This window comes from Pleurodeles waltl, chromosome 8 (genome assembly GCF_031143425.1).
Source record: "Pleurodeles waltl isolate 20211129_DDA chromosome 8, aPleWal1.hap1.20221129, whole genome shotgun sequence".
Lineage (NCBI taxonomy): Eukaryota > Metazoa > Chordata > Amphibia > Caudata > Salamandridae > Pleurodeles > Pleurodeles waltl.
Genome location: NC_090447.1, coordinates 409,008,874 through 409,024,062, shown reverse-complemented (window position 1 = coordinate 409,024,062; position 15,189 = coordinate 409,008,874). Strand labels below are relative to the sequence as shown.

Sequence of the window (15,189 nt, the reverse complement as noted above, 5' to 3'; positions counted from 1 at the left end):
GCCGCCATGGGGATTCTGACACCCCCTACCGCCATCCTGTTCCTGGCGGGTCTCCCGCCAGGAACAGGATGGCGGTAGGGGGTGCCTGGGGGCCCCACTGTGTATTTCAGTGTCTGCAATGCAGACACTGAAATACGCGACGGGTGCAAACTGCACCCGTCGCACATACCCACTCCGCCGGCTCCATTCTGAGCCGGCTTCCTCGTGGGTTGGGGTTTCCCGCTGGGCTGGCGGCGGCCTCCTGGCGGTCGCCCGCCAGCCCAGCGGGAAAGCCTGAATGGCCTCCGCGGTCTTTCGACCGCGGAGCGGCCATATGGCGGTTCCCATAGCCGCCCGCCTCAATGAGAATCACCCCCACAATGTATGCACTCTTTGCTCTACCCTTTCTGACTTTCAGAAATGTGTGAGTCTGGTGGTATGTTTATTAAATAAAAACATCATGTAAATTAGACATTTTTAGCCTATGTAGGCTGCATAGATGTATGTACATACTTGTTTATATATATATATATATATATATATATATATATATACATATATTTATTTATTTCAGAAATCTTTAGATGCATACTATATATATATATATATATATATATATATACACACTGCAGGTGGGTGGGACTATTCAGTGCTAATGACTTTAATGACTTTGATGAGGATTCTACTAGAAGAGAACTAGGATTACAGGTAGGTAACTTATCCTTCCTCTCATATGTTTTGACAGGCATAATGGCACTGCCATGTTATGCTCTTTCACTGTTGTATAAAATGCTGTATATGTTGATATGCTCCCTGGGTGTAATTTAGTGAAAATGTTGCAAATTACCTGTGACCACTTTCATGTTTTTCTGATATAGATGTCTCTTTAAGTTTATTTTGTTGTCAGTTATTTAATGTCTTTCTAAATGGTATTGTTATTTTGGGGAAGTAATATATGTTTAATAAAATGATTATCAAGCTGCTATTTCCAACAACAAAAATGTAATTTTTGCAAATTATTTTTATAAAGGAAAATATTGTGATACTGTTCATTGAACCCAGACTACATTAGAAAAATACTGGTTCATTCAATATGGCTGGAAAATTAAAGGATTTACTGTGTTTCCGAAGGAAAAGTCCATATTGATTTTCTTATATGCAGCAAACAACAAGGTGAAGGATGGACCGATGGAATTAAACATAGCCACTGGTAATCTCTTGGGGCCTCATCCCACTTAACCATTTTTTTGCCAACCAGGCCACCCCATATTAGACTCATCTATATGCCAATCAGCGTGTGGCCCTCTCCACATAGGAACAGTCCAGCCCGAACTGCCAAGCCAGGTTCTGTCTGAAGCAGAACACCCATACTACTTTCAGCCTATTTGGACCTCTTTAGTTGGGCGTGACTTGGTTCCAGTGACACAGTGAGCACAGGAACCAGGTCTGGCCATACCCGTCACACTAAGGGTGTCAACAGCAACAAAAAATAAGGTAATGGATGGAATTCTTGTATTAATCTCAGCCACTGGTGATAGCTCAGGGCCCCGTAACAATTCATCATTTTTTTGCCTGTCATCCCACCTCAGATTAGACCCAACCATATACAAATCAGTGTTGGTCCTTCTCCGATTGGAACAGCCCAGCTCACACGTCTAAACCAAGTACTTTATGAAATGAAATGCAAGAAAAGCAAGACCACCTTTAGCCTGTTTGGGCTTCTTCAGGTGAGTACAGCTTAGTTCCATTGGTGCAGTGAGCAAGGGACACCCATCTTTAAAGTTTTATCATGCTGCTGAAGGGAGACTAGTGATTTTGCTCTGTTCTCATTCGAAATTTACTGTCAAATTCATAGAAAAATATATCATGGCAGAGATTCTAACATGATTTTCAATGGACAGCTGTAAAAAATGGGTATCTAGCAATCTAGCACCTAAAGTCTATTTACATGCACATTGAATTGTCATTTTGGAAGCAAGAAAAGAACAGAGTAATAAAGCTTGAAAACTTTTACAATTTTCAACGATACAAATCTAGTTATGAGATTAAAACTTACAGAACAGAAGTCATTTTAATGGAGGCCACAACATAGAATGTACTTTTTGTATTAAGGACTAGATCTTGTGGTCCCATCCAATATATTTCTTGGGACTAGGTTCAGTGCTAAGGTAGAATTCTGAAATTACAAGAGGTACTATGAGGATCAGCTTAATAAAGTAGTATATATTCTGATAGAGACTTCTAACCACAGTTACCTCACCTTTGGAATATTCCCCGAGTTTCAGACTCAATTCGAAGATTTTTCAGCAGTACCTCACTTCTCCAAAGGGTCATAGGTGACATATGGAGCCTATACAGACGCCACCCTTGTGTGCTAAAGTCTGTTCCTTTTTATTTCATGCCACCAGAAACATATCCGGAGCTCCTTGTCTCTCCGAGTCATACTTTGATTTTTTGCCAAAACTTTCATTGTGCAGGGGATGTTGCTCCCTAAAAACCAAAGTCTGTGACAAATGTTCAATAGGTGTGTCTGTGGTGCTTGGAGTCAGCCATGGCTCCAAGGCCTGTGGAGACTGCGAATCGATGAACTCAAAAGCGATCAGGGAAAATGCTACATCATCAAGTCCAAAAGAGTCCAAGTTGGGGGTACACTGCCTTGTGCGACTCACATTAGCTCGATCAGGAACAAGGGCGGTGCCATCCTTCTTGATCTCGCTTCTGAAGATGACCATCTTAGCAGCCGATTTTAGGGCCCACCAGTACAACCTGAGCTTTAGGTTTTCATAAATGCCATGTCCAGATACAACAGTTCCACAGCGCCATGCTCCGGCTCTTTGGCCTATGGGCCTGTTGAAGCTGAGAGGTCTTCCACTTGGACACTGTCGAAGGGTTTGCCCTCAGCGCCAGCTGGACCCTCGAAGCCCATCTTACTTCTGGCTTCTTTCTGACCCTGCTTCTGGCACCACGACCCATGCAGGCCTTGGGCATGTTGACTTTGCCACGTGAGGGGGTGAAGGAGGATGATCCAATTGTTTCTTTTGACCTTTTCCCACTTTCCCCCATCTTACACCTTGTGAGCTACAGCAGGGTTATCAACATTCTGCATTCCCCTTTTCCGAACAGATTCAGAGAATGATTATGACCCGGGTGATGACTTTGTTGGGCCCTATCAAGATGACCATTGAAATTAAAACTTGTAAGAGGCTGGTGTCCTTGATACTTCCCCAGCGACAGCTCCATTCCCAACCCCAGAGCCTGCCACAAAAGAATCCACTTCCAAAGCTATTGTAAGGTGCAGGGTGGCCGAAGTTCTTGACTTGCAACTTCCTACCGTAGAGGTCAAGGCGCTTTGAAACTGAAGTTCTCAGCCTGGGCAGTCATCTTCAGAACCTCTCCTGCCATTCAATGAAGCACTGAAGAGACACCATATTAGTTGCTTGGGCCAAACTGTGTTCTGGCCCACCAATAAGTTTTCAGGCTGCTAGGCACCATCTGGTTTTCCTTTCTTAGCACCCCTCACTGGACAGCCAGTATCTAGGATTTTACATTTCTTGCATTTTCTTTTCTGAAGGTTATTGGTGACTTTCTCTTGAGAATGCTGTTCTCCTGCAATGGTCTAACTGGTAGGGTTTGTGCAATGCATTTTTACTTGGTTCTTGAATACAAAAACCTATAAAGACTCAATATTCGGGAAGGGATTAAATATTAGATGTTCACTCCAGTGATGGGAGAATCTTTGCCACTTTATCTTGTTGTTGGAAAGTGGATTATTTGTAAGGACAGGTAAGTACTACACTTAACAATAGGCCACTTACCTCCACTTAGGTCTCAATAAATTAAGCCCAGCTCAACCCTCAGTAGCTTGGCATCAAGCAACAAGGCTTAACTTAGGAGATAAGTGTGTAAAGGATTTAAAAATCACAAAAAAGCAAATAAGTAAAACACTAAAATTCCAACACCAATTTATGAAAATAGATTATTTGTTTATCTTTAAAATGGCACCAAAATGATTAAAATCAGATAAGGGGAACCGGAGATATGAATTTTTAAATAAATAATGTTTTCTAGCCCATAGAAGCAACTAGCCCTCAAAGGGTTAAAAAAAGGTCACACCGGAAAGGGACAAAGTCCAGAGTTCAGGCCACCCTCGACGTAACACTGTCACACTTCCTTTCAGAAGTGTTTCCTGATTAAGGAAAGTGGTCCATAGCACCAGCCAAGGGTTCAGAGGCTCTGGTTTGTCCCTTGGGTCTGGGACTACAACACCCACAATGCACCTCTTCAAATTATGGCGTAGCTCCAAGCGTCTCCAAACTTCTGGATCTTCTTCCTGAGGTCCTTTTGGGGTCTTTGGAGTGTCCACAACTTGATCCAAGGTTCCAGAAGCTCTGAGTTGCTCCTTGGGATTTCCGACTACAATTCCTAGAATGCACCTTGTCAGAATCCTCAAATGGCTACTGGAAGCTGGCCAGCTGGGCTCTGCTTGCAGGACTTGATGCAGGGGACTCTGAACAGCTCCTTTGTACCTGTGGCAAATAGGGAGTCCCTTCTTGAAGCAGTAGAAGACAGGCAAAGTCCTTTAGTAGTGAATCCCAAGTGTGCAACGGGTGCATTCCTTCAAAGTGCAGTGTTCAGGTGCAGGTCAGGGGTCCAGCAGGACAGTCCTTCTTCTTCTTTGTCTTGTTCCTTGTAGGGATTTGCGGTGTGGGTGCAGCTCTGCCATATTTACCCTTGCTCCTGGGTGAAAAACAGGGGGGGTCCTTGGTATCCAATCACAGGTAGGCTCCTTCCCCCTTTGATAACCACTTCCGGGGAAGTGTGGCAAAAATCAGTCCCAGGGAGCAACATTCCTGATTTTTGGAGGTTAGATCTGGCTGATAATAATCCTAAACACATTCCTCTCCCGCCGTCTCCTAATCTAATCAGGATGGCACCTAATTGTCTGGGGTTGCAGGATGTGAGGGAGATGTTGGGCTGCTCCAAATGTCCTTCTCTGCCTTTGAAGACCAGTTTGGCCACCCTCCCCCCTTCCTGCTTCCTCATCTGCTGAGGCAGATCTCCCCCATGCACATCCTTTGTGTTCAACCCGGGACACCTCACACCTCATCAAGGCATCCTGGCAAGGCTCCCAGAGGCTGGCCAGTCAGATAAGGGCACTACTGAGCTGAAGTTGGCAACTTTCAGGTGAAGTTTTGAAACTCTTTACCTGAACTAGTTATATTAAATCTAACAATTGTAAGTTGTGGGATTTATTATAACAATTCATTTGATACCAAACTCAAGGTATCTGACACTTAAGGGGACCTTATTATTTAAAATAAAGTCTTCTCATTTTAGTCTATGAAGGCCATTCACTACAGTGAGGGAAAAACAAATTTGCCTATTTTACCTCACCCGGGCTTATAAAACTATTTTTATAAGGCCCCTGCTTATAGTTACATGGCACCCAACCTTAGGGGCACATAGGGTACACCTTAGGGGTGACTTATATGTAAGAATAAGGTAGTTTAAGACTTTGGAAGTACTTTTAATTCCAAGGTCGAATTTGCATATAACTTTAGTTTAAAAGCTGCCAGCAAGGCAGGCCTATCTTTAAAATGACATTGGGCACCTCAGCAGTGCACCATTGGGTACACTACCTATGCTGGGGTCCCTAAACCTACATGCCCTACCATATACTAGGGACTTATATGTAGGTTGACATAGCCAATTATAATTAGCCTAATTTGCATACTCATTTTACACAGAGCACAGGCCCTGGGACTGGTTAGCAGTATCCAGGGCACCATTAAAAGTCAGGAAAACACTAGCAAAAAGTGAAAGATGGGGCAAAAGGTTAGGGGGCCTCTGCAATTAGCCCTGTTTTCTCACACTCGTGAAACCACAATTCTCATATTTTTGTAAATAAAAAGCTCAGATGTTACAAAAATACACATGTCAGAGGATCAAGGATAGGGTCAAAATAAAAATAAAAAACATGGCTGTGACTCTACATGAATTAAAATGGCTCCATTTCTGCATAACACCCATTGACAAAATAATATATACTTGTACGCTGTACCTTTGTACAATTACGAAAGGGTAAATCTCATTCAAACTATTAATAGTGGAAGATTCAAGGCAAGGTTAACCTTGAAAGCATGTGAATGTCCTGCAACTTGTGGGTTTGTGGGCATTCACATACTTCTGTCCAACACCCTTTGTTCTTGGAAATAGTCAGACGTTTATTCTGGCAGAAGTAAATAGTACCATTCCATGGTGGAAAGGGCAACACACAGTGCCCAGAATATGTGGAAGTGTAGGCTCAAGTGGTTTTTCTACAGGGAAAATGTTTTCCTGATGGAGAAAAAAAATGACAAATATGTGAATTTGAACATTGGACCTGCTTTCCACAGGACTGACTTATACACTATGTACAATTACAGGTTGTGGAATTAACCTTTAAACATAATTTGACTCCGTAGTACACTTTCCAGTTGTACTACTGATACGTTTTGTACATAGGCATAATTTGTTAGTTTGTCTTGAGTATTAGTACAGTGAATATGGATTTATGATTCTCTTTATGAATTAGCCCAGGGTTTCCCTCATGGGCCTTATGGGTTACACCAGTGCCTTTGCTGGGAAGATCTCTTGTGGAAAAAGTGAGGTGATCATTGACAGCAGGGAGAGCAATTGGCTTTGGTTGTGCAAACAAGGTATGTTTTCTTTAAATACTAGTTCAGATACCACTGTACATATGAATAGTTTTCTGAACTGCATGTTTATGGTGCACTGGGCTACTTAATTCTTTCTTCCTCATGCAAATGTGCATATTCCATGGGTTGCGGTTTATAGAAACCTATTTCACGATGACAGTGGTTGGATGTGGAGTGAACCGTTACATCACAGCAGCTGTAGGCAGCATATGTATTGTTAATGTCCCGGCTTAGGCAACATATAAACTAATGAGATGGCGTCATATTTGTAATTGAGGTGGCAGGGGAAAGAGGACTATATTCACTTTTATACCGTATAGGGTTGTAAAAAGCACGGGGTAATGTTAGCTTGATTGAAGAAGGGAGACATTTGTGATTATTTGCTTTGTTTCAACAGAAATGCAACCTTTAGTGATGTGGTACCCATCATTGATGATGCTTAAACAAACAAGTTGCATTACTGTACGTTCTTTTAAAAGTTATTTTGGTGATGATTAGGTTGCAAGATTTTGAAAGTGATTACTCTTTACTAGCATATGAGTATTATTCTTAATTTTATGAAAAGAAGTGCTTCATCTGCTTGCAAATGAAGTAAAATTAATAAACAATAGATTTGACTTTGAAGTTAAACTCTTCCTTTGAAGTACTAACAAAAGATATGTCTTTATTTCTTCCTAGGATTATACTCTAACAATGTACTTCCAACAGTTCTGGAGAGATAAGAGGCTGGCTTATACAGGAATCCCTCTGAATCTTACCCTTGACAATCGAGTAGCAGATCAGCTCTGGGTGCCGGACACTTATTTTTTAAATGATAAAAAGTCGTTTGTGCATGGAGTCACTGTGAAGAATCGCATGATTCGCCTCCACCCAGATGGAGCAGTCTTGTACAGCCTCAGGTTTGTTTTGAATATCTAAAATCATCTTCCCACCTACCGTTTACTGATTCTAATACTACAGAACTGTTAGATACCCACTGTACTAATAGGTTCTCAGAAGGACAGTCCTAATTCTTTGCATGTTTTGATTGATATGCTGTGTTTGTATTGACTTATTAGTTCACTATCTTATGCTTTAAATGTTTACATTGTTAGGCAAAATGTAACTTATAACAACCACTAAATGTTATGTTATGGTAGAGACAGATCACTGTTGAGGCTGAGGTCCTGGAAAGCCCAAGAATTTTGACTAGTTAAGGGTAACCTGTTTTTTATGAGGACTACCTGGCTCATCCTTGGTATCCTGGCTTAAGAGCAAAACCTTCCTTAAAGAAATCCATGTGGTTAGTGCGTAGTAATGTTAAAGCAATAATATAGTTTAGAAATATGGAATTTGCAATTTAAAATCAATGTAAGTAGAAGAATAAAATGTAATGAGAAAATTGACACAAACACAATCAGAAGTCATGTTTTATAATAAGAAGTACAGCAATACAAAACAAATAGACCCTTAGCGTTCTATGGTTTTTATAATAATTTATCGGACTTTTATCTAGTTGACACCAAATCCTAATGGTCGATAAAGCTAACCCCATCAATCAATTAATCAGGATTTTTAAAGCATGGCTAACCCCCCGACAGGGTATCCAGGTGCTTGCAGGTCCTGGAGAAAGCAGTGAAACCGAGGTAAAAGCAAGGAGAAGGCACACAAAAAAGGTGGAGGGGAGCAAGGAGAAAGCAATGAAAATGAGGGAAAAGCCAGGATAAGTACACCAAACACAGGAAAAGCAATGACAAAGCAGTGAAAACGAGGGAAAAGCCAGGATAAGTACACAGAACACAGGAAAAGCAATGGGAAAGCAGTGAAAACGAGGGAAAAGCAAGGCGAAGGCACACATAAAAGGAGGAAAGCAAGGAGAAAGCAGTGAAAGCTAGGGATAAGCAAGGTCAAGGTGCATGAAGAACTGTTGCAGATGGGAGGGATGCAGCAAAGTTCACAATTCGTTGTGGACTTGACATGACGACTTGCTGGGCAGAGCAGTTTTGAGACAGTGACCCTGAGGCGCCATGCCTGGCTGAGGACATATGGCGTTTCGGGGATGACCAAGCTTCCTCTCTAGATATGCCCTTTGATGGCTCCTGTCTCTTCAGAGACACAGCAGATTTGATGCTGGCGCACTATAAGGAAATCTCGGGCTAACGCCAGGTCCTTCGGCCTCCCAGCAGCCTGCCATCCCTTTCACTCTGCCTTTTGTAGCTACCAAAGGGACATACAGCTGCACCAATTTCCTCCCACCCATTGTGCTGCCCATGATTCCCAGTCTCTGTGTGGAGGGGTCGTGGTACCCACAGACCTCGTGGGTCAGGTGGCCAGCAGTGTGGTCAGTCCACCTCCCCCCCCCCCACCCCCCTTCCCCCCGCCCCAAATTCAGCAGCTTCCAAACACTCCTTGCCTGCCCCTTTTCCACCATGGGCACCCAGTTGTTTGCGGGATTTGCCATCATCTGCCCCACTGGCAGTCCATAGCATCGGCCAGGTGGGTTTTGCAGATTGTCTGAAGAGGCTTTTCCCTCCCCTTCAACACTACCTCTCTCCCCAATACACCATCCCACGACCGGCTGATAGAGGATCATATGTGTCTTCTCAGTGAGAAATTTGCAGCTCTTTTTGGCCAAGCGGGTCATAGAGAGGGATCGGGTGCCAGAGGTAGGCTGCAGTTGTTATTCCCGCTACTTTCTGGTTCCCAAAAAAGACTAATGTCTTCACCCTATTTTAGATCTACGAGCCCTCAATCTCTTTCTCTAAAAGGAGAAATTCAAAATGCTCGTGTTGGCTCGGGTCTTGTCTGCCCTTGACCCAGGAGACTGGATGGTAGCGCTGGACTTTCAGGATGCTTATTTCCACATTCTCTTCTTGCCTGCCCACAAATGTTACCTGCAGTTTACAGTAGGCCGTGAGCATTTTCCGTTCCCGTCCCTTTGACCTTACCAGTTCCCCTTGAGTGTTCACCAAGGTGATGGTGGTGGTTGCAGCTCATCTGCAGAGTTTAGGGATTCCAGTCTTCCCCTGTCTTGACGACTGGCTGTTGAAGGCTGGCTCACCCCAGGCGGTTGTCTCCCACCTCCAGACTATGGCGAACTTCCTGCATTCACTGGGGTTCACTATAAACGTGCCAAATCACACCTGACTCCTTCGCAACTGCTCACTTTCATCCTAGCAGTTCTGGATGCGGTGCAGTTTCAGGCTTATCCTTCAGAGGAGCAGGTCTGGGATTTTGAGGCTATGATAACAATGTTTCAGCCTCTATCCTGGATTTCGGTGGTGAGACTGACTCTGAGGCTGTTGGACTCATGGCCTCCTTCATCCTGCCGGTGACCCATGCCAGATGGCATATGCAGGCTCTGCAGTGGGACCTGAAGTTTCAGTGGGCGCAGCATCAGGGGAAGCTCTCCGACATGATCCAGATCTAGGAGGGAACAGCAAAAGATCTGCAGTGGTGGCTAACAAACAGCTAATGGGTCAGAGGCAGACCCCTCTCTCTTTCCCAACCAGATCTGACATTAGTGACAGATGCCTCACTCCTCGGATCGTGTAGCCATCTGGGAGAGGTGGAGATTAGAGGACTCTGGTCTCCGGTGGAATCCGGACTCCACGTCAACTTACTGGAGCTCAGAGGGATCTGACTGGCATTGAAGGCCTTTCTACCCTCCACCAGGAGAAGGCTAGTGCAGGTGTTCACGTACAACACCACCACCATGCGGTACTGCAACAGACAGAGTGGGGTGGTGTTGTGGACCCTTTGTCAAGAGGCTTTGTGTCTGTGGATATGGCTGGAACAGCAGGGCATATCACTGGTGGTTCAACACCTAGTGGGCTTTCTGAACACCAGAGCAGACAAACTCAGTAAAAGATGCCTAGCGGATCACTAATGGCGTCTTCACCCGGAGGTGGTGCAAGGTCTCTTTCAGTAGTGAGGAGTGCCTTGGTTAGATCTGTCTGCCTCTGACGAGAATGCTCAATATCAGTAGTTTTGCACACTGGAGTCTTCCAGGTAGCTCTCACTCAGAGATGCTTTTAATCTCAAGCGGCCTCCAGTACTCCTTTCCACCCATCCCACCTCTGCCTAGAGTTGTCCAGAAGATCAGGAATTACTGGGCCCAAGTCATCCATGTTGCTCCGGACTGGGTATGATAGAGTCTGGTATCCCGAGCATCTATCCTCCAAACAGGCTGCCACTTAGGGAGGATCTTCTGTCACAGCAGCAGGGGAGTATTCTTAACCCAAACCTGTCCACTCTCCACCTTCTTGTGTAGGGATATGGCGGCTGCAGTTGACAGCTTTTGACCTCTTCCTGAAGTCTGTAATGTAATCTTGGCAGCCAGGGGTCCCTCCACCAAGACAGTATATGCCTGCCTTTGGAAGGAATTTGTGGCATGGCATGCACAAAAATGTGTTGATACCCTTTCTCGCCCTCTTTCGGTGGTTCTATTTTTCATTCTTTCCCTTGCCCAGCAGGGCTATGCTTTGGACTCTCTTAAAGGCTATTTATCTGCCATTTCAGCGTTCTTGCAGTTACCTGATCAACCCTCTTTGTTCATGTCCCCTCTATTGCAAATAGGTTTCTCAAAGGTCTTACTCATCTCTTCCCTCCTTCCCCATTCATTAAGTCCCAGTGGGACCTTAATTTATTTTTAGCTTTTCTGATGTGTGCTCCTTTTGAGACTCTCCACAATTCTCCCTTCAGGCTTCTCACACTGAAAATAAAGTGCGTGCAAAGAAAGGTCAGGCGATGCAGAAGCATACCATCTCTCATTGGGTCGTACTCTGCTATGTACTGGACAAGATGGAACTTCCTACTGCTTTGTAGGCTCATTCCACCAGAGCTAACACTGCGTCCACTGCATTAGCATGCATAGTTCTGGTCCTGGACATTGGCCAGGTAGCAATGTGGGCCTCTCTGCCCACATTTACTAAACATTTCTGCTGGACAGTCAGGTCCATAAGGATAGCCACTTTGTCTGCTCCGCTCAGTCCTGCATGAGTTACTCATTTGAAAATAGTTTGCATACCCACCACCGGGACTGTATTGCTTGGGTATCTATTCAAAGTGAGGAATCTGCTGCAAGAAGTCTCTGTCAGGAAAATAAGTTACTTTCCCCTTTGGTAATGACTTATCTGATAGAGACTATGGCCCTCATTTCGACCTCGGCGGTCTTTTTTCAAGACCGCCGTGGTACCGCCGTTCTGAAGACCGCCAGTGCAGGCAGTTTTCCGCGCAGCGTATTATGACTGCTGGCAGCCCTCCATCCTTTTTCGGACGGAGAGCCGCCAGCAGCCATACTGGCGGTCGGCGGGGAAGTGGAGGCTGCTCCACCTCCCCCGCTCCGTCATCAGAACACCGCCCACCGAATCACGTCCCATGATTCGGTGTGGCAGTGTTGTGGTGACAGGAGCAGCCCCCACGGATCCCGTCCCCTACCCCTAGGACTCAGGGGTGGGGGAGACCCCTATCAGGAAGGAAGGAATAGTGCCTACCACCATGGATTTCTTGGCGGTTCCAAACCACCCGAAATCCATGGCGGTATGCAGGGTCGTGATACCGCCAGCTGTCTGGTGACGGCTGTCGGGCTGGAGACCGAAGTCTCCAGCCCAGCGGTCGGAGTGGAGAAGTGGCGAATGACCACCATGGTCATAATTCCATTTGTTTTTCCACCGGCCTGTTGGCGGTTTTACCGCCACTTTTCCCCCGTCCGCCAGGGTCATAATGAAGGCCTATATCTAGCTGCAGATTCTGTACCTACCAACCCACCCTTCCTCTCCAATCTGCAAACAGATTTTTAGGGGCAGGGTTTACTCTTTCAGGGCCCTAGTGTTGACGGATCAGTGGTCAGTGTTTTTCACTTCTGGTGTGGAAAGTACTGAAAATAACCTGATTCCAGTGGGCCTGGGTGGCTCCTGTATAGATACTTTGACATTGCTTCTGGCACAGACGATGCTGATGGCGGACGCAGAGCCCATCAGCGCCACCTACCAGCGCGCAGGGGTACTGCTCACAAGACATTTCCTGGATCCTTTCTGATACCTGGGGAGAATTTAAAAGTAAGGAGTTTGCAGCTAGATATAGTCTCTACCAGATAAGGCGTTACTGAAGGAAAGTAACTTGTTCTTTAGGTTTACCCTGAACATGTTTGATATGTCTGAATAAGGTTCTCGGCGAGAGTGCATCTTTGCATGGAAAATTGAATTTAATAGAGGGCCTATGTTACAGAACAGATGCTTGGCACTCTCCATTAGCTAGCTCTCTTAAAAGAATGGAATATCAGAATTATTTTTCAAGAGACCCCAGTGGCTTGTAGAATTAAAAAAATTGCATTACACCTAAAAAGTAAGTAATATAACAAAATTACATATATATGTGTGTGTGTGTGTGTGTGTGTGTGTATATATATATATATATATATATATATACACACACACACACACATATATATGTATACATACATATATATGTATATATATATATATATACATATATATATATATATATATATATATATATATATATATATACTTATATATATGTATGTGTGTGTGTAAATGCAGCGATTTGCCTTGCAGACCTGAAGATGCCATGATCATATTTTTCATAAAGATAATAAAGATGACAGAACAGGTACATGACTAACTGAAGGACTGCTGCAATGTCAGTCAAACACTTTATTCAGTTAAAAAAAATGTCAACCATAAAAACTAATAAATATATAACACCTCACATAACAATCACAATAATTATTAGACAAAGTCACTACCAGAATTACAGTGGGTCAGCTTCTCTTCCCAATAAAAACCTTTAAGTAAAATTAAAAGAGCATTGTAAGAAACCACCAAATTTGACACCTCAAAGACCACTGCTAATATTAACAGCTTTTAAAAATTACATTCAAGATTCCATTTCTCAGTTAAACTTTCAATAGTGATAGAAACTCCTAAAAACACTTAAAAGAGATTAACACTATTCTGCCAGGTTATGGCTCCCTTTAAAAAAGATTCTACCCCCGACACACCAACACATCGGAAACCATGCGCAACCACAAAAAGGCTGGGCGATACTGCACAAAACCCCTTTCCCTCAGCAGGGGGAGTAAAAAACAACGCCTAAAAGGTGCATAAAAATCACAGAACAAAGTAAAGTGAATTAAGGTCTGTAAGGACACACCATCACACAGGGCACAATTGTATGGAATTTCGATCAAACTGGCCTAACGGAAAACACAAGTTATTTCTAATCACCCCAAAACGAAATCGCAAAATGAGAGTCCTTTCGATACATTTCTTATCTCCAGGAGATACGCCTCTGGCCCCCCCCCATCTTTAACATTATGAAATCCCACCACTGATTTTTTTCTTAATACCTCCGCCTCCCTCTTGGCCCCTGTGATTTTGAGGAAGTTCTCCTTTGCCCAGCATTTATCAGAACATGTTAAACCCTCTGATGCATCAAACATATCTGGCCGCTCTAGTGCAGTGGTTACTTTTCTTATGTAAGCCAACCAGGGAATATCCCTTGCATGATCACATAACATACAATCCCGCAGGATTTCCCTGTTCAGGGAAGCAAAAACTCATTTGTCCAAATGGAAATCCACAGCAAAAAAGGAGCAATCTTGATGGCATCTTCTATGACATCCACATCCAGTTCAACATGCAAACAAAAACCAGAGGTGTTTTGACCAACTCTTAACAACCTTCTACAAAAACGATTTTCCTCTATTACAGGGGCCCTATTTTCCATTTAGCCCCAAAGTGGTGCCCCATACATTAAGACTGGAAGGCATTTGCGCCTGTATAGTTCAAGCAGGGGCTTAATAGGTTTATTTCCCACCCTTGCAGCAAACTCAAAGGTGGCACCTACTGTAGCATTAAAAAGCATCCCTCTCCTGGAGATGCAGGATTTCCAGGTGCCCTTTTCATCAAAATTTACCCCTAAATAGGGGAATTCCTGAACCTTGCTAATTACTTGATCATTTATCCTCAGCCCTCCCACCCTACTCAGCGGTTTGCCATGCACCATAAAATGTGATTTGCTACAATTTATCTCTAGATCTAAGGCAGACATAAAAATTTCATAAGCTTTGACCGTCTCATGGAGTCCATTCATAGTGCAGGCCATAAGAACCGCATCATCTGCATAGATCAATACCGGGACACTCTTACAGTTGATTTTAGGAGCATCCTTACATCTTTCTACTTAAAAATAATACAGCCCATTTGTATATAGAAGAAAAAGGGTAGGAGCCAAAACGCACCCCTGTCGTACACCCTTATTAAGTTCAAATGAGTCCGTGCATTCCCCATTCGGCCCACACCTCACATTTGCATTTATTCCTAGGTGGAGATAACGAAGCAGCTCCACGATTTGGGAATCCATACCCAATCAGTTAGCCTTTCCCACAGCTTGCTCCGATTTACCTTATCAAAGGCACAGCTGAGATCCATAAAAGCGAGATACACTGTACCCCTCTTTGCTTGCGTATATTTGCTAATCAGCATGAGCAGGTTTAAACACCAAGCCC

At 43.9% G+C, this 15,189-nt stretch overlaps 1 protein-coding gene across 2 annotated transcripts in view; it reads left to right on the top strand.

The window, feature by feature from the left end:
- Positions 1 to 15,189, top strand: part of GABRB3 (gamma-aminobutyric acid type A receptor subunit beta3) — an 887,545-nt gene that overhangs the window by 634,385 nt on the left and 237,971 nt on the right. For both annotated transcript variants that reach the window (XM_069204276.1, XM_069204277.1), the window contains one exon: positions 7,356 to 7,576. In XM_069204276.1, coding sequence (XP_069060377.1) covers positions 7,356 to 7,576 — 221 coding nt within the window. The remainder of the gene's footprint in view (positions 1 to 7,355; positions 7,577 to 15,189) is intronic.